At 38.4% G+C, this 21,091-nt stretch overlaps 1 protein-coding gene across 2 annotated transcripts in view; it reads left to right on the top strand.

Annotated features, from left to right (window-relative positions):
• LOC126266944 (BCL2/adenovirus E1B 19 kDa protein-interacting protein 3) overlaps positions 1-15,072 on the top strand; it is a 271,746-nt gene extending 256,674 nt beyond the window's left edge. For both annotated transcript variants that reach the window (XM_049971647.1, XM_049971646.1), the window contains 3 exons: positions 10,138-10,217; positions 12,396-12,539; positions 12,897-15,072. In XM_049971647.1, the coding sequence (XP_049827604.1) occupies positions 10,138-10,217; positions 12,396-12,539; positions 12,897-12,948 (276 nt within the window). In that variant the 3' untranslated portion in view covers positions 12,949-15,072. The remainder of the gene's footprint in view (positions 1-10,137; positions 10,218-12,395; positions 12,540-12,896) is intronic.
• Positions 15,073-21,091: the final 6,019 nt, after the last annotated feature.

Genomic DNA, 21,091 nt, shown 5'->3' with positions numbered 1-21,091 from the left:
GATGGTAGAGCACTTGCCCGCGAAAGGCAAAGGTCCCGAGTTCGAGTCTAGGTCGGGCACACAGTTTTAATCTGCCAGGAAGTTTCATCCATTATGGATGTTCCTTTGGCCATTAATAAATTATATGATCATAGTCAGTGTCTTAATTCTGTTTCTATATTTAGACTTTCTGCAAAAAAAGGATGGTCATTCATACACTTTATCTTCACCCTTCGGGGGCCATACTGCACAGAAAACGGCTTAATTTTATGAAACCATGTTTGATTACGACACTTTAGCCTTAACATTTAGCGTAGACGACGTGAGCCATGGCGGCGACCGTTAACCGTGGTAGCCCTGCCAGTACGCATGTGCTGTTGCCCGCAGCGCGGCCACTCAGAGCCCGACTCCGGCCAGCGGAGGTGGGGGAAGGCGGCAGTGGCGTGATGCGCGACCTTGCGCCGGTGCGGCGATGCCGCGTGTATTTATAATCCGCCGGCGCAGCTGGCGCCAGCGCAGACGGCGTACGCACACTCACATTAGGCGCGGAGACACCACGACTGTTCTCGGTGCATTGGTGGCTGCCCCCACCCCCCTCCCCCCCAATGCTGCCTGCTAAATTAAGGTGCTACCTATAGAGGCATCTAGTCTGTCAACAATATTGTGCAATATTTCGTATTGTACAATACTGTCGCCAGATTAGGGGCCGCTTTACGTCCGCCTCGATTTCGTCTGCGGTCACGCAATACTTAATACTTTTTACAGTAGTGACCGTAACATCGAGCCAAGTGATGTGCAGTAGTTACTATAATACTGTATGTTCAGATTTATTAGAGTTTCCCCTCTCGGATGCCGGTGTTTGTTTTACGCATCCTTGTAACGTGTTATTTGTCCAATTTTAGCTATGTAATCTCTCTTAAAACTGAAGAAACAACAAACAGGTGGGAATTTGAGATGGGACCTGGATAAACTGAAAGTCCCAGAGGTTGTACAGAGTTTCAGGGACAGCATAAGGGAACAATTGACAGGAATGGGGAAAAGAAATACAGTCGAAGAAGAATGGGAAGCTCTGAGGGATGAAGTAGTGAAGGCAGCAGAGGATCCAGTAGGTAAAAAGACGAGGGCTGGTAGAAATCCTTGGCTAACAGAAGAAATATTGAAAAATGGCTAAGCAGGGATAGCTAGAGGACAAATGTAAGATTGTAGAGGCTTATCTCACTAGGGGTAAGATAGATACTGCCTACAGGAAAATTAGAGACCTTTGGAGAAAAGAGAGCCACTTGTATGAATATCAAGAGCTCAGATGGAAACCCAGTTCTCAGCAAAGAAGGGAAAGCTGAAAGGTGGAAGGAGTATATAGAGGGTCTATACAAGGGCGATGTACTTGAGGACAATATTATGGAAATGGAAGAGGATGTAGATGAAGATGAAATGGGAGATACAATACTGCGTGAAGTGTTTGACAGAGCACTGAAAGACCTGAGTCGAAACAAGGCCCCGGGAGTAGACAACATTCCATTGGAACTACTGACGGCCCTGGGAGAGCCAGTCCAGACAAAACTCTACCATCTGGTGAGCAAGATGTATGAAATGGTGAAATACCCTTAGCCTTCAAGAAAAATATAATAATCGCAATCCCAAAGAAAGAAGGTGTTGACAGATGTGAAAATTACAGAACTATCAGTTTAATAAGTCACAGCTGCAAAATACTAACGCGAATTCTTTACAGACGAATGGAAAAACTAGTAGAAGCCAATCTCGGCGAAGATCAGTTTGGATTCCGAAGAAATGTTGGAACACGTGAGGCAATACTGACACTACGACTTACCTTAGAAAATAGATTAAGAAAAGGCAAACCTACATTTCTAGCATTTGTAGACTTGGAGGAAGCTTTTGACAGTGTTGACTGGAATACTCTTTCAAATTCTAAAGGTGGCAGGGGTAAAATACAGGGAGCGGAAGGCTATTTACAATTTGTACAGAAACCAGATGGCAGTTATAAGAGTCGAGGGACATGAAAGGGAAGCAGTGGTTGGGAAGGGAGTGAGACAGGGTTGTAGCCTGCCCCCGATGTTATTCAATCTGTATATTGAGCAAGCAGTGAAGGAAACAAAAGAAACGTTCGGAGTAGGTATTAAAATCCATGGAGAAGAAATAGAAACTTTGAAGTTCGCCGATGACATTGTAATTCTGTCAGAGACAGCAAAGGACCTGGAAGAGCGGCTGAACGGAACGGACAGTGTCTTGAAAGGAGGATATAAGATGAATATCAACAAAAGCAAAACGAGGATAATGGAATGTAGTCGAATTAAATCGCGTGATGCTGCAGGAATAAGATTAGGAAACGAAAGGCTTAAAGTAGTAAATGAGTTTTGCTATTGGGGAAGCAAAATAACTGAGGATGGTCGAAGTAGAGAGGATATAAAATGTAGACTGGCAATGGCAAGGAAAGCGTTTCTGAAGAAGAGAAATTTGTTAACGTCGAGTATAGATTTGTCAGGAAGACATTTCTGAAATTACTTGTATGGTGTGTAGCCATGTATGGAAGTGAAACGTGGACGATAAGTAGTTTAGACAAGAAGCTTTCGAAACGTGGTGCTACAGGAGAATGCTGAACATTAGATGGGTAGATCACATAACTAATGATGTATTGAATAGAATTTGGGAGAAGAGGAGTTTGTGGCACAACTTGACAAGAAGGAACCGGTTGGTAGGACATGTTCTGAGGCATCAAGGATCACAAATTTAGCATTGGAGGGCAGCATGGAGGGTAAAAATCGTAGAGGGAGACCAAGAGATGAATACATTAAGCAGATTCAGAAGGATGTAGGTTGCAGTACGTACTGGGAGATGAAGCTTGCACAGGATAGAGTAGCATGGAGAGCTGCATCAAATCAGTCTCAGGACTGAAAACAACAACAATCTCTATCAGATCATTTCATAGTGGGACCAAAGAATGTTAGTAGTTTCTCCAACGAAAGACTGTTGTTGAGATATTGGAAAGATAGCTATACCGGTAGTTCTTGATGTCTATCAATTAAGATGTTTCACCCGTTACGTTAATCTCTCAGTACGGGACAAATTCGAGGTTCCTTTCTGTGAATAAACTTGACAAAAGTGTTTGCTGAACCATCTCAAAGTACAGAAAACAGATTAAGTGGAGAAAGGCAAACAAATAAAATTAAACACGAATGGAAGATTTAGAAACATCCGAAATAGTAAACGATGAACTTTAGCGGAGGATAGGATAATAACGGCATTTTTCTATTAAAAAAAATTTGCAACTAACAAAGGTTTATTCAACACGAGTGCTTTCCGTCGATTGCCCAACCATCTTTTTATTTGCTAGTCTTTACGTTTGGCATGATATAGCTTAGGTCATCTTGATTGTACTTTGACATTAGTACGTTGCAAAAGTAACTTTAATTTCCAGGAACTGCATAAAATATCTTGATGTGAAACTGCCTGCATTTCATCGGATCAGCTACAGTACAAAACACTCGGTAACACGTATTTTAATAGTGCATTTTAGCTTGAGATCTCTCAAATCATTAAAATTGTGCGTTCGTTCATACTAGTTCACATAAAATCACTTCTCGATATAAACTCAACGAGTGCTATTAAACGTTATATTTGGTACTGCTTGAAGAATGAACTGATATTTTCCCGGAATTGAACATTTAATGATCTAAGTTGTTGCATGAATCCTACACCCGGAAGTTTTTTTTCTGGGTGCGTGAGAATATCATCAGTCACAGCATGCCATTTCTTTGATGATAATTTTGTGTAGACGTGAGGGGAAAATACCTATGACCAAAAAGGATATTGTTGGTCTTGACAAGGTATAACATTTAAACCAAACACGTTGCATATGTTTAGAGTGTAGAACGGAAGCAGAAGTATTTTGCAAAATTCGCATATATAGTAACAGAAGATGATTAATAGCTGTTTCCCATGGTATCAACTACGCACTGTAGTGATTGAGTAGTGAATGGATTTCGCTTATGCAGCACGCCCTTTGCGGTCTGCGGCTGGCGCAGTTGGCCACGGCATTGCTGCCTGCCTGCCTGCGATGCGGTTGGGAGCACTGCGACGTACGATGCGTCTCAGCTGCTGCGTCACGCGCGAATTTTTAAACGATGTCATGGAGTTTCGGGCGTGCTGTCAGATAACCAAGATTGGCTTGGAAACCACAGTGCTTTTCTAGACATACTGTCATTTAAATTGGTATGGTTCTAACAGACTCCGACGGGGGAACTAGTTCATTCAGTTCACATATAGTTCATTCTTCCTATCTACGCTCACTATAGGTGAGAATCGGCAGCAGTATTCGGGAGAACGTGCCAGACTCTGCGATTTGCCAACCTTTCCGAAACAGAAAGGGGTTGCAGTAGCAATTTCTTTACTAATATATGTGCGTGGGCTCACGCGATCAGTCAGTTAACGTAAGGGATTTCCTAAGCACTGAGCTGCGTCATGTTTTAAAATAACTACGGTATCACTATGTGAATAAAACCAAAATGTTGACTTTTACCATTCAGTGACGGTTATGTTAAATTATGACACCGTTCAACACCCAGAAAACTTCTGTGAATGTTAGTGCTGCCCTTGTTGAATGTTTCCTCTCTTTCCTACGTTCTCTCTCCTTGCATGACAGTTTGGAACTGGCGTAATAAAGCAAGGCACAGTTCTCATTTCTTGCATTAGATTATTAGATTATTAGATTTCCAACTAGCGTGAGAGGGGTTTTGTGGGGGGGGTTGCTCTTAATTATTCTGCTCTGCCCCTTGCGTTTGCATGGGCAGTGACAGTACGGAGAGAAAAAAAAATACTGTAGTGAAGGCAATTTCTGATATTCAGACCGCTATGCAGGATGGAACTTTGGCATTTACAGAACACTGAAATTAACATTTTGTGAAGGAAAATTCTAGGGATGACTGAGGAGTAACAGTTGAATGCTTGGATTAGAAGTGAGGAAGAATGTAGGCAACAAGTAATGAAAGTTTTTTTAAAAGACAGAGGTGCTTCTTCATTCTTCTGTTAATGTGGCGAGCTTTTAATACCCACACAGTTTACACATGTATCAAACAATAAAGATCTTTAAAATGCGTGTAAGACCCAGCAGAGAACTTCCTCCTTTTAAGTATGTATATGCTGCGGTGATAGTAAATGTTGCTGGTCTGTAATAAATTGTTAGTTACTCACAGATGTAAATTTCTAGATAAACTGCAGGTGGTTGAGAGGTCGAGCCTTATTTTGTACTCGAATTACTCCTGGCACACAAGGAAAAACTATTCCAAATTCAAAGCTGCAGTGAGATTTAAATTCCTAATTAAATGGTCACATTAACACCATTAACTGAGTGCTTAAGGTGAGATCTTACCTCCTTATAGCTCTTTGCATGCCTAGTAAGTACGTGTGTTGATTAAACCAAATTTAAAGTTACTAACCACCAAGTTCAGTGCATTTAAACATACTGTATAATTTGATCAATGCTTTAGTTCTGATACTGCACTGACTGCAAGAGCACTATCCCAATTCATGTGTGCTTGAGATGTTAGAAAAGTCACCAAAGAGGTCATTTAAGATGGGACTTGGGCTTGAAATGAAGTTGAAAAGGATGGGAAAGGAAATTGGACACGTCTTTCAAAGGAACCATCCTGGAATGTGCCTTTAAAAGTTCTAAATCTGTCTAGGCAGCCAAGGTTTGAACTTCACTTGATCTGACTAAGAGTTCACTGTCTTAACAACTGCACCATGTTGCTTTGTCAATATGTTTTAAAATCTGCTGTGGTTTGCCTCAGACGTTGCTGCTGCACAACCAGTTAAGTCCCAAAAATTATTTTTGAGATCATATTGAGAGTTGATGAAACAACTTACTGCCAGTGACAGATTAAAACATAATGTTAAGGAATATTTTTGTGCTGCACTACTACCAGTAACATGTGAAAACTAGTTACTAATCTATGTATACCTGAACCTGTTTGACATTGATATGGCTACATTGGATACCTCAACAAGACCACCACACAATGTTCCCAGATTTTTGAAAAGGGTTTTGGTGGGATATTTTGTATGTTCTGTATCCTATGAGCCTAGCACAATCTAATGTTCAGCCAATCTGAAGGTGCCTGAATCGGGCAAAATGTTTTGTTGGTAAGAGTGACTGTTTAGTCATAATGTATGCAATCATCTATAATTAAATGTGAGGTGGCATAATGACACTGAAATTACATTACTCTTATTTGTGTATTGAGGCAAGAGGAAGTCAGGAAATGGAATTTTATTGTACCCCTCTGTTCATGTAAACACTGCTTGCTTCCTTTGCCAGAATGTAAACTTCTTCATTGCCCTGACCCAAACCAAGACGATGATTTTTAAAAATCATGATTTGGCACAATGGCTGTATGTCATTTGTTTATTAATATATAAGTTTTTGCCAAACCGAATCCCTTCATTTTAATAAAGAGGTGACACATAGGTATTGTACCAACTTGTGAGTTTTCAAAAATACTTAAACTGTAAGTCATTGCCTCCTGTAAGTGATTTTGCTTCAATTGTGTAACTTCTGTGTTAGATCAAGGATATGGTGTGTGATAATCTGATAAAATTGTGGTGGACTCTTCTTTGAGACGAGACTGAGGTCCTCAAAGGCAGCACTGGGGATTGTTCTCTCTCGTGGTAATTTAAATTTTACACCTTGCTGCCTGTTGGTGCCCAGAACCTATTGGAACTTCTTGATCTGTCAGTGTAGAGTAGCATTGGTGTCTTTCATTTGGCCCTGATATCAGTTAAAATCTTATTTCGCCATTGTTGGACTGGATCTGCAAATGCTTTGGGTAACAGATTCGAAGCAGTTGACAATGTAAGAGTATGATCACCTACATAGAGGCAGAGAATCGTACAGTATAGAAATTGACAATACGTTCTTTTCCATTGAAGAGTTTAATGGTAAGTGATATATAACAGGATTGTATTTAGTGACTACTAATTCATGTTTTTGGCTGAAATGCTTCAGAATGGATCCCACATCTTGATGTGAAAGTACTGAATGGAATATGTATGTACCAAATGGCAAGCAGTCAACTTCTCCGGTGAAATTCAGGCACACGTGCATTTTGTATTAAAGTACAATGATAGCCCAGCAATATCCTTTTAAATTCGTTGCTTGAACTTCTACAAATGAGTGTGGAATAGCAATAGCCATTATGTTACCTTGGTGTCTTTCTAATGTCACTCCTTCCTAGCTTAAGGCTGTGGGATTCCTCTGTGTCAGGAAATCTATCCATATTATTTTCTTTGTCAATATCAGTGACAAGCTCTTTAGATTCATCCTGGGCAAATGGCTGGCATCTCCTTAAATTCACCAATTTGTCTCTATTGGATAAGATGGGAAAAGATAATGAAAAGCCGTTCCAAAAATTGATTTGTCATATTTAAATACTTACATGTACAAAAAGAAAATATACATCCAGAAGTAGTGTATTAAATTCACAGGGATGGTGAGAATTTATCTGCAGGAGTTTTTGATAGAAGATAGAATTAAGAAAAGCAAACCTGCATTTATAGCATTTGTAGATTGAGAGATAGTGTTTAACAGTATTGACTGGAATACACTATTTCAAACCCTGAAGTAGAGCGGCGAAAGTTTAAGTGAAACTTGAAACTAGATTGCTATTGTAACAGTTGAAAGGCATAAGGAATCGGTAATATAGGAGTGAGGCAGTGTTGTAGCCAATCACTCATATTATCTGTTCTGTATGTTGAGAAATAGTAAAGGAAACTATGAAATTTAGCAGTATGTTTAAAGTTCAGGGTGATGATTTGCTGATTACTTTGTAATTCTCAAAGACTGCAAAGGACTTGAAAGAGTACTTGAATGGAATGAGTGTGTTGTAAAAAGTTGTAAGTTGAACATAATCAAAGGTAAAAACAAGATAATGGAATGTAGTCAAATTGATCAGGTGATTCTGAGGGGATGAGTTTTGTCATTTATGCCAAAAAAAGTGCTTGAAATAGAGAGGAAGTAAAATGGAGGCTGGCAGCAGCAAGAAAAGTGTTTCTGAGAAAAAAACTTTAACATCAAACATAAATTTAAGTGTTTGGAAGTTTTTCTTGAAGGTATCTGAATGGAGTGTAGCCTCGTACAGAGATAGAATGTGGATGATAAACAGTGCAGAGAAGAACAGAACAAAAGCTTTTGAAATGTACTGCAAAAATATGCTGAAGAGTAGATGGGTATAAAAAGTAATTAATGTGGTATTACATGAAATTGGGGGGAAAGAAAGTAAAGGCACAACTTGACTGAAAGAAAAGATTAGTTGATAGCACATATCCTGGGATATTACGAAATTGTCAATTTGGGATGTTTGAGGGTGGAAAATTGTAAAGGGAGACCATAAAGAGAGAAGAGGCTAGCATGGTGACCTGAATCATACTAGGACTGAAGACCACATCAGCAGCAGACAATATAAGCTACTTAAATAAACACATTTCCTCTTAGTTTCCAAAACCTCAGGCTTCCTCTTAAAGATACATAAAACAGACATAATTGGAGTGAGGGGGGTGGGGTGGGGTGGGGTGGGGGAAGAGGGAGGGAGGGCTGAGATAATTAATGCTACCCCGTTCCACATCTGATGCTCCCTTTGCTGGACTATGGATAACTGAAATTAATGAATGACCACCATCACAAAATCCTTGAAAATTTACGAACCACACTCCCTTCCCCCCTCCTTCCCCTTGCCTTAAAATATCCTTTCTTGGTCATGAAATTTCAATTTGCAAACAGTTTCGAAATATCCTTGTCAAAAATCAGTACCACTAAGGCCTTGGCAGCCTAACTGGATTAGACTTTCAGTAGTTGAGCCCTGCAATTTGATTATCTGTCACTGATATCTTCAGAATATCAGTTGCAGTTGCCCCATAATATATACAATATGCTTGTCAAATACTGTAATGTTCCAAAAAGACCACTCCAGCTCATGGTTCCTAACCCTGCACCTGTTCCTACTGTAAAACCTATCTTCTGCATCCAGCCATATCAAATACTCTGTTCAAATCTAACTGAAAACTATGTGCATTAAAGGCATGGCCAAAACTGAAAGTACTTAAGTCATTTCACCAGCTCTGATATTTGTTCACTGCAGTTTTCGTCTTTGGGATGAGTACTACCAAACAGGCATTGCACACAAATGGAATGTATTTTTGGGACTCGGTATGCTATGAAGCATGACTAAAGGGCGAGCCTGTTACACATCACATAGGCTACTTGGATCCTCCTCCTATGAGTTTCCCTGAATACAGATGGGGGAACACACTGTTAAACACATTATCTCATCCTGCCACCTTCATGGGCATAATCTACATTAGTCTGTTCCCTCTTCCTTCCCCTTCCTCTGTTGCTGTTGGTTAGAATATTTTCCTTCCTGGTATGTGCCTCTTTCATACTTCTGTTGTTTAATCATCATTAGTTTACATCCACTGCTAAATAAATATCTCGTCCAGACTTCTCTAAGCATTTTGGTTCCAGCTGTATTTGTCCATGCGCCGTAACATTTTTTGTTGTCAACAACCCAATTGCTCTGGTCTTAAGTCATATTTTGGCATTTCATGACATATTCCCATGGTCCATTTTCCTGGCTAGTCAATGCCACTTTGTTTTTGTTGCAGTCTTAATTACATCTACAACTCCAGTTTAACCCCTCATCCATTTAAATTTTCTTCCATGTTTTAGTAAAACCAACATGGCTCTCTCGGCCGAGTAACCCTCAGTTCCATGTTAAGTGTCCATGACTTACTGCCACAAGTTAAACCTGATAATACATATTGATAGTAAACACTGTTTCTTTCTTTCTTTATTTTGCTGCCTGTCAAGTTGTTATCAACTAACCAAGATAGAAAAAACTTTTCAAAAATTATTCTATGATTTCACTGGTATTTACATTCAAAGAACAAACATATGGTTCAGAAAGTTAAAATACCATATTTTTCAGTAAATGAAATTACTCTGAACCCTTTAAACAAGAAATAAATGTACAGTGAAGTTCAGGAATTGGCTACTGGTAAATAGTTTCGCTCAAAGGATATGGGTTTGAAACATTTACAGAATACCTTTCATGATAGCTTCATATTTAAACATCTATCTTTTTCACTTTGCAGGATGGGGATTTCATGACTGTTGACCGTAGCACAGACTGGATTTGGGACTGGAGCAGTCGGCCTGATCAAGTACCCCCAAAGTAAGTAATTCATGTATTCAGTATACTGCTCACCTACAGTATGAGTCACATTTTACTACTCATGTGCACACGCGCACGCAGTGTGTTTCAAAAACACTTATACAATCTTTGAGGACAGGTGTGAATTTGTCCCGTACTGAGAGAGCAACATAACGGGTGAAACATTTTAATTGATAGACATAAAGAACTACCGGTATAGCTATCTTTCCAATATCTCAACAACAGTCTTTCGTTGGAGAAACTACTAACATTCTTTGGTCCCTCTATGAAATGATCTGATAGAGATTGTTGTTGTTTTCAGTCCTGAGACTGATTTGATGCAGCTCTCCATGCTACTCTATCCTGTGCAAGCTTCATCTCCCAGTACGTACTGCAACCTACATCCTTCTGAATCTGCTTAATGTATTCATCTCTTGGTCTCCCTCTAAGATTTTTACCCTCCATGCTACCCTCCATGCTGCCCTCCAATGCTAAATTTGTGATCCTTGATGCCTCAGAACATGTCCTACCAACCGGTTCCTTCTTGTCAAGTTGTGCCACAAACTCCTCTTCTCCCAAATTCTATTCAATACATCATTAGTTATGTGATCTACCCATCTAATGTTCAGCATTCTTCTGTAGCACCACGTTTCGAAAGCTTCTATTCTCTTCTTGTCTAAACTACTTATCGTCCATGTTTCACTTCCATACATGGCTACACTCCATACAAATACTTTCAGAATTGACTTCCTGACACTTAAATCTATACTCGATGTTAACAAATTTCTCTTCTTCAGAAACGCTTTCCTTGCCATTGCCAGTCTACATTTTATATCCTCTCTACTTCGACCATCATCAGTTATTTTGCTCCCCAAATAGCAAAACTCCTTTACTGCTTAAAGTGTCTCATTTCCTAATCTAATACCCTCAGCATCACCCGACTTAATTAGACTACATTCCATTACCCTTGTTTTGCTTTTGTTGTAGTTCATCATATATCCTCGTTTCAAGACACTGTCCATTCCATTCAACTGCTCTTCCAAGTCCTTTGCTGTCTCTGACAGAGTTACAATGTAATTGGCAAACCTCAGTTTTTATGTACTGTACTGTACTGTAGCAAGAGGATTGTGACCAGGCCATATGTGTTGGTTGTGGACATTTGCTATTCTGTCTGGATTGGCCGTGCAGTTCTAGGCGCTGCAGTCTGGAGCCGAGCGACCGCTACGGTCGCAGATTCGAATCCTGCCTTAGGCATGGATGTGTGTGATGCCCTTAGGTTAGTTAGGTTTAATTAGTTAAAAGTTCTAGGCAACTGATGGCCTCAGAAGTTAAGTCGCATAGTGCTCAGAGCCATTTGAACCATGATACATAGTCTGGGGTGCTACAGATCCCGTCTCAGTAACACAGTGATATACAGCACCAAAGCTTGGATCATTTGGCTGCCTTGTGTCCACTATCATTTGTGCAGCTGTTCATAAAAATTTGTCTGCTCATGAAATGAATATCTTACCAGTCTGAATGCACTTAGTTAACCCACTCATGTACTGTGCTACATGTACACAGTGGACATGTTGAAGACAAAGGTAAACAAGTCTCCCCGGCAACACAACACCATCTAAGATAAGTCAGGTAAGACACTGAAAATCCACTTCAATTAATAACTTGACAATAAAGGATTTTTGGAAGCATGTTCTAAGAAGTTTTTTGTTTTAGTCTAAGGAACCTGTCCCTACGTTTCTAGAAGTTAGTACTTTACATGAGAGAGAGAGAGAGAGAGAGAGAGAGAGAGAGAGAGAGAGAGAGAGAGGAGGAGGCAAAATTTTTGCTGATGGGTTTGAGACTGTTTAAGTTAATCAAAGGACCTGACAAGAAGAATGTATGTCAGTAGCTTTAGTGTAAGTGAATAACAAACAAACAAAATAAAAATAATCTGTTTCTTAAAAATGTGTAAATCATCTCCCCTATAATTAAAATTACACACACACACTCTCCATAAACCAGTTACTTACAACAATCAGTATCTGATCAACTCGGAAGCATTCACAAATGTCATCTTACAGAGATAACTTGTGTATTAAATGAGATTAGTAACTTGGGGCTCTTTCTTATATACATGTACTTGACAAATTAGTATAATATTATAGTCCAGATCTTGTCAGAGAGTTGAAGCTAAAAATGATAAAACTGCTTGTGTTCTAGGGACTGGAAATTTAAACATCCCAAGAGAAAAACTTACAGCATTCGCCATGCTAAGGTTGGCAAGAACAGCTTGTTTTCAAAAGAAGTTCTTTACACCCTCTTCCTAACAAACTTCATCTCACTCCTGCTGGGAACAGGTGTTGGGTAAGTACAGTTCTAATGTTATGAAGAGTATTAAACTGAGATGATATAAGGGCCACAGCAGCAGCTGTGGCAGCTTTTATCAGAGTGAAAGTAATTTAGAACTTACAAGCAACTTCCAATGACTGCTTCTACTTATTAATGTCTAACTTCTCTTTCCACATCCCTGATAGGGTTTATGGAAACTGATACAATGAATAAAAAGTAATCCATCTGAAACACAACCTGTGTATCTTTGATTTGTTGTTCTTGTTTAAAGTAGATTGCCTACTAAAAGTAAAGCTTTGTTTCATGATTAATTACCTATATAGAGTGTCTTTTTCCAAAATGTTTGTTAAAAAATTTGATTTTAATGTTTAGTGTCTGGCTGAGTCGAAGAGGGATGTTTCTCCCGCGAATTAATTTTGAATGATGGCGCACCACGATGGCATGTTGCTGCAGCCTGTACCAACAATGGGACCGTAAACTGTCGAGAAGACTGATGGAAATGAGGCATGCAGTTGACATTCTATTTGTGTTGTACGTCTTGTACATCCTCTGCATTCTGTATGTTGTCATTGTTATCAGGCATTACATGCAAGTAGGCTTTATACACAAATCTTTGTGACTAGGTTTTCTTCTCACCACCCATTTTATAAAAGGAGTAGAGATTTGTATAAGTGACACTTAGGCAGGCTATGTTGTTAGAAAGTATCATAAATGTATGTTAAATAGTGTCAGTGTTCTCTGTACTTGTATACACTCATTAAAGTATGCAGAAAATTAAGCAAAACAACAAAAAAATCCTTGGGAAAGGTGACATAAGCAGGAGTCTTTCAGGTTCATTTAAGTATTAATTACACTAACAACACTCTTTCTCGCCTGAACAGAAGTAGCATCAAGTGGATGGTTTTCACTGTATAATTTTCTTACCAAGTTTTTAATGATTGTTAAAAAACATGTGAACAATATTATGAAATAAATTAATTTTTGTTTACGAATGTGAATTCTTATCACTGTCAACTTAAGTATCTGTAGCAATGTTACCTGAAGAATTGTTGCAACCTTAACAATAAGAAATGTTTCTCCAGACTCCATTTTATTATCTGTTAATGTACTAATATATTTTACGCACATTATATAATCTATATATGTTACAAATATTAGCATTTTAATATATATGAGAGTTCTGTGATAAGGTAATTTGCAATCATTTCAGCATTTTTGTCCAGGCATCGTGCTCATTTCCTTATTTCTCAAATGTTTGTACAGTTTGCATACGGACATTGATCCTACTTATTAACTTGTCTTTCTCAGAAAAGGAATCTTGTCAATTAAGTCGTAATGTAAACACTGCAAGCGAGTATTACATAATCTTGGAATGTATGACAATCTGAGGAATGTAATTAAACATCTTGTATAATGTTAAAAACTGTTTGAGTCATGTTAATGGATGCTGGAAAATAAATAAATAAATAAGTTTAATAAGTGAATATTGCATCTTCCATTTGATAATTTGTGCAAGTGGTATAGAAATGCATCCCTTCTTATAGCTTCGAATTGGTCAGCATAGTGTTGATCCATATTTATTCACAAAGTTTTGTACACACTGTATCTGAATTGACCTGCAAGTTTAATATCACATAACTCTGTTTTCAATTTCATATGCAAATACCACCTTAGATATAAGGACTATGTATGTATGTATGTATGTATGTATGTATGTGACAGATTTATAAATTTGTCATCAAAGTATACTTTGTGTATGAGTGTGTGAAAGAGAGAGATTATATGTGGAAAAATGATTCATTTAGCAAATGACATCTATAGAGAAAACTTTCCATCCATGTTCTTTAAGAATGCATATGGTATTCAATTTAAATATAGTACCACATCCAACTAAAAAAAAAAGAAGTCCAACCTTTATTAAAATGCTGCTGGCACAATTGTAGAACTCTTTCCTAAAAGTTTCTTTAAATTATTGCTGAAGTTTTTTCATTTGAGACAGCACATTGTCAGTATTACTAGAGGAAAAAGGTGTCCAGTTTATCTGTGAGTAGCCCTCATACTGTACAATAGCTGAATCATGTAGTGTGTGTCCTCAAACTTTTTATGTTGTGGTGCACCAGTAATTGAATACTGAACTTAGTTGTACAATAACAACAGTTCACTCAAGTGAGTTATGACAAAGTTCTACTTTAATTTGCTCTTGCACAGTTTATTCTGTTGGAATTTTCAGTAGAAGAGTCAAAGTTGCTACAACTGAAAACATCTGTTTAGAAGTTACGTGCAAATTGATGTATAAAATGATCCAAAGTATTAACATCTAATTAGAACCAGACACACTTAGATATTGACAACTGCAATCTATCTGTATACTGTAATGCTAATAAATGAACCATGGAAGAAAGCTTTTTAAATTCACAAGTAAAAATCCTGTGTTTTGGGTAATTTCTGTTTGACGTGGATTTCTTAAGTGTGTGTGTTTTTCTTTTATGACTGTGTTGCTCTTAATGTAATAGTTTACAGATGAATAAAAATATGAATTAATATTTTATTTGGTTTGTAAGTATTCCTGTGATGAAAATAATGTACAGTTATCAATGCAAGCCTTAAATGACGTTACCTTTAGGAAGACATACCAAAATTTGTTTAATTCTCTTTAATGGCTGCCAAAATAAAGAAACTGGCCGAAAATTTAAGTTTAGAAAGGACTAATCAGAATGATGTAGGAACCCAATAAAAATCATGCAATTTGTTATTTAAAACCCACAAACTCGAGACAGATCCTTATACAGCTGAATTCTACATAAAAATTAAAGGGTGTTGATACCTTAACAGCATTTACAAGTATTTGGAAAACTTAAATAAATAGCTAAGCAAATTATAAAATATGTTAACTGGTATGAAGATTTGTTATAATACACTTCATAGCAAACCAACTCAAACTGTCACTGACAGGCAACCAACTATGTCTGCTACTGTGGTGAACCACATCAAGCCAAGGAATCAACATCTTGAATATGCTCGCAGACTGCCATTAAAAAAAGTTGTCAGTCACATGAATTAACTGGTAATGGGCAGAACATCGCCACACAGAATGAAGCCAAACTAAACTTATTTACCAACACCTGCAGGAGCTTGTCACCCTTAAAATTATTTGCACTGGGGAAATTTGTTTCACTAATGTTTCCATTTGTCTTCCGACTTTACTCTGTTTGGTGGAATTTGTCTTAGTATTTTATATTCTTTTTGCACTAGTAGCTTTTAGCTCTTCTGGAACATATTTTCTAGGAAGGGGATGGCCCATATGCAAGGTGACTCCAATGTCCAAAACCAAAACTAAGACATTCATTACTAGGCTCAGATTTTTAGGTGCTCATAATCATAATTGTTTATTTTGTATGGCTTAAGAATACTAGAAGTATGTGACAAAGTAAAATATTCAATTATAATTCAGTTTATCTAAGTGAATATGAATAACATGCAGTACTCCCAAATGCTTTGTGTGCTGTGTGTCCCTCATTGCTGAAGACCTGCAATCAGTGGCAGCTCAGGCAAAATTTTACCAACGTGCTACAATGTGGTTGCCTGTTATCATAACAGAATTGAGTATATTAATTTTACGTATAATTTTATAATTGAATCACATACACACACAACAAAAAGACTGGGTCCACGAACTGCCAATCTCTGTGAATGTGCGTGTTCGGTATTGTTCATAGTATTTGGTCTGGGCGGATGTCACAAGATATCTGGTCAAGTTGATTGGTGAGTCCTTCACTCAGTTTTTTTTATTGTAGAGAACAAGCAGCCCTCTGACTAAACACACTGAGCTACCATGCCAGCAACCACTTGGCCATGCCGCAGTTATGACAACAGCTCCGTAAAAAATCCCTTATGCTGTACACTTGGAAAATATGATACATGCAGTTTTAAAGAAAACTACTGACTTGTTGCTGTGAGAAACCTAGCACCCATAGTGCTGGATGGTTGACGTCACATGTCAGCATGTGCAGTCTCAAACAAAGCTACAGCCCTTGCCAATAGATTGTAGCATACCTGACCATTTCAGCACTCTATACTGGTTTCTAGTTATCTCTCTCTCTCTCTCTCTCTCTCTCTCTCTCTCTCTCTCTCTCTCTCTCTCTCTCTCTCTCTCTCTCACACACACACACACACACACACACACACACACACACACACACACACACACACACACACACACACACACACGCGCGCGCGCAGAGAGAGAGAGAGAGAGAGAGAGAGAGAGAGAGAGAGAGAGAGAGAGAGAGCGCACACTACAAAACAGGTTTTCGTCAGTTTTATTTGTACACTAGTACACATTTGACAAGATATGGCGAAATTTCAGTATGGTTTTTGGCTTACATTCAAAGAGAGATGGCGTGAGTTTAGTGAGATACTTAATGTGCTGTACCACATAACTGGTCGCCACTCATTACAATACACAATGGGACCCATCCTCTAGTTGCCCATTGCAGATGAGCGAAGTTTATCCCAAAATATTGTCTTAAGCTGGAAAAATGAGCATTCCATGACACCAAATGGCCGACTGGCACATTTACAGCAGAGCACATTGCTCACATTCACATTTTCTTCTTCATAGTCATATAACACATTAGAAATTTTGCACATAGTTTGAAACCTACTTTTGTTTTCAAACATGTCTGAATTTAATTTGTAATGTTTATGCTGTAAATCCACTAAGACTGAACAAAATTAGAGCGAGCATGTGCACATTAAAATATACTGTTCCAGTTTCTATACATGGTCAGTGTAAATCATGAGCAACACATGTAAAATGGATCATTTTAGCTAACAAGACCTATCACTGCCTTCATAAATGCTGCAGCGTCTGTTGTTAACACTAAAACATTGTCGAACTTCACACCACCTGGCCACAAAATTTGTATTGCTTCATTAAATAATCTTCCAACTGTCACACATGCTTCATAGTGGTTGTTTCTTGCTTTGTAGCAGACAATTTTTTTTGTAATCGTATATTCATATATGAATACCCCCAACAATAATATTCCTAACATTCCTGCCAGTAGAGTCAAATTGTTGGTAACCATTTGGAAGATTGTTGAGGGGGAAAAAAAACTATGACTCTTTGAATGTCAAGATTTGAAGAAAAACTTCCTTAACACTGGATAATTTATTTTAGAAAGAGGTAAGTTGGCTGACACAAATGCCCAATATAAATCTTTACAATAAACTGAAAACATGTCAGGCCCTGCAGAAAAACCTGGAACTGAATCACTAATTAGTTTTTTATTTATTTTAAGAAGGCACAAAACTGCAGTGCTATGTTTCTGCCCTCCAAGTGTTGTATGACTTGGGATCGCCATATATGTGTTGCTTTCACACGTCTTTGGCAGAACAGGACACATTTATCTGCACCAAAATATCTTTAAATTTGGCAACAATAACATGTTACTTTTACATGAGGCATTGTAGTGTAGCCTTGGAGTTCACAGCACCATTAATTAACCACATATGAGTGAACTGGGGGAAAGGTGAGACATGGTGCAATACAGCTATTGACAAGGAAAGTGTGGCTGATATGATGATAAAAACACAGCTGCAAATTTATGCAGGAATAGAATTACACTCTGCATTTAGGGCAGTGGATATTTATGTTAAGATTAAGCAATTCAGGTTTTTCTATGTTTAAGTAACACAAAACAGAAATTGAATAAACTGAGATCCAGTACATTAATAAAAAATGCAAATATTATCTGCTAATATAGAAAAACTGAAATTAATTTAATCAATCAAAAATGTTTAAAATATGTATTTGCAGTAAATATTTATTTACCTAAAAATCCAAGTGCTGGGCATTACTGTTTAATTCTTCAGTGATGTCATCTGAATTGTATAGTCTTCTATTGAATTTCTTTTCCTCTTATAGCCAACCATTGCCTAATACTCCCTTGGAAAATCTCTGCAACCTCTAGTTCTTTAAATTTGTCCCAAGCAGAACAGCCCTTTGTCAAAGTAGCTTATCTCAATGGAAAGGAATACTGCAGACAACAAATGGGTAGCTTTACAAGATGAAATGGTGAGAGCAGCAGAGGATCAAATAGGTAATAAACAAGGCCTCATAGAAATCCTTGGATAACAGAACAGACACTGAATTTAATTGATGAAAGGAGAAAATATAAAAATGAAGCACGTGAAAAGGAAAACAAACATTTTTAAAAAATCAGTGGCGAGAAGTGCAAAATGGCTAAGCAGGAATGGCTAGGGGGCAAATGTAAAGATTTAGAAGCATGTTTCACTTGGGGAGAGATATACCGCATACAGGAAAATTAAAGAGGACTTTGGGGGAAGAGAGAAGTAGCTGTATGATTATAAACAGCTCAGAAGGAAAACAGTCCCAACCACAGAAGGGAAAACTGAAAGATGGAAGTATACTCGTGAGCCAAAACATAATGACCACTGTGACCACTGCCCACTGCGAAATTGGATGCTGCTGCCTGGTGGCATTGTGGGCACATGATGCAATAACAAAAGTAGAAAGTGAAGCAGCAGACACAGACTGGGATCACCCTAGCAAAGATAGGGGGCTGCAAATGGGGAAATCCATTGAGATAAGAAACTTTGACAAAGGGCAGATTATTATTAAGCAGAGCCTATGAAAGAGTATCTCAAAAATGCCGAAGCTGGTTGAATGTCCACATGCTACTGTTGTGAGCATCTATGGGAAGAAGTAAGAGGACAGTGAAACTACCACTAGGTGCTAAATGGTTGGATGTCCATTACTCCTCAAATAACATGGGGTTCAGAGGCTTGTTTGCTCCGTAAAGTAGTCTAGATGGTGATCTGTGGCATCTCTGCCAAAAGAGAACAATATTGGTGTACACAAGAGTGTATCGGAGCACACCTTTCATCAAATATTGTTGAACATGAAGCCACCTCAGCAAACCACCCTGTGTGTTCACAAGTTGACCCAACGACCTCATAAATTATGATTGCAGTGGGTACAGGACCATCGGGATTTGTGTGTTGATCAATGGAAATGTGTCGGCTGTTTGGGGTAAATCTCATTTTTGCTACACTAGGCCGATGGTCGTCTCCATAAATGCAGTCAAGGTGAATGGCTTAAAACGTGCAGCTTGTCATGGATGCCGACTGGTGGGAGCACTATTATGCCATGGGAGATGTAGGACTTGTGGCAGTAATCAAAGGCAAGCTGACAGCTGCAAACCACCTGCATCCCTTCATGCTTGATGTCTTCACCAACAGTGATGTTATCCTTCAGCTGTATAACTGCTCACATCTCAGAGTCAGAACCATGCTACAGTGACTTGAGGAGCATTACAGTGAACTCAAGTTGATGTCTCAGTTACCAAATTCGTTTACTGAACAAAGCCCATCTGGGTCACTATTGGGCACTATCATCACATACGCAAATCAGTGGCCCACTATTTACGTGAATTACATGACCTGTGAATAGACATGTAATGCAACATATCTCCACAAACCTACAAATAAAATGTTGGCTCACTGATACACAGAATCAAAAAAGCATTTTGTTCCACGGGTGGACAAACAGGCTATTAAGGTGGTCACAATGTTTTGGCTCATCAGCATATATAGAGGGTCTGTACAAAAGAGATTAACTTGCAGGGGATATTATAGAAATGGAAGAAGACATACATGAAAATGAGGTGGGAGATATGATACTGCAAGAATAATTTGACAGAGCAATGAAAGATCTAATTTGAAACATAGCCCTGGGAGTAGACGACATTTCACCAATGCTACTGATAGCCTTGGAAGAGCCAGCCATCTCGTGAGCAAGATATATGAAACAGGCAAAATGCCCTCAGATTTAAAAAAGAATGTAATAATTCCAACTCCAAAGAAAGCAGGTATTGACACATGGGAATATTACTGAACTATTAATTTAATAAGTCATGGCTGCAAAGTATTGAAATGAATTCTTTACAGAAGAATATAAAAACTGGCAGAAGCTGACCTTGGGGGGAGACCACTTCGGATTCTGGAGAAAGGTAGGGGACATGTGAGGCAATTCTTCTAAGTGAAGTTGTCAGGTCAGTAAGGTCAAGGAAAGGTAAACCTACGTTTATGGCATTTGTAGACATAGAAAAGCTTTTGGCAATGTTTACTGAAATACTCTTTCTTAAATTCTAAGGTAGCAGAGGTAAAATACAGGGAGTGAAGGGTTATTTATAACTTGTACAGAAACCAGACGGCAGAAATAAGTCGAGGGGATTGAGAGGGAAGCAGTGGTTGAGAAGGCCACGAGACACGGTTGTAACCTATTCCCAATGTTATTCAATCTGAACAGCGAGCAAGCAGTAAAGGCAGCCAAAGAAAATTTTGAAGTAGGAATTAAAGTTCAGGGAGAAGAAACAAAAACTTTGAGGTCTGCCAATACATTGTAATTCTGTCAGACACATCAAAAGACTTGGAAGAGCAGTTGAACGGAATAGACAGTGTCGTGAAAGGAATAAATAACATGAACATCAAAAAAAGCAAAACAAGGGTAATAGAATGTAGTCTAATTAAATCGGGTGATG

Source organism: Schistocerca gregaria, chromosome 4 (assembly GCF_023897955.1).
Source record: "Schistocerca gregaria isolate iqSchGreg1 chromosome 4, iqSchGreg1.2, whole genome shotgun sequence".
NCBI classification, from domain to species: domain Eukaryota; kingdom Metazoa; phylum Arthropoda; class Insecta; order Orthoptera; family Acrididae; genus Schistocerca; species Schistocerca gregaria.
Note: the sequence above shows the minus strand (reverse complement) of the source record. Positions and strands in the feature narration are given on the sequence as shown.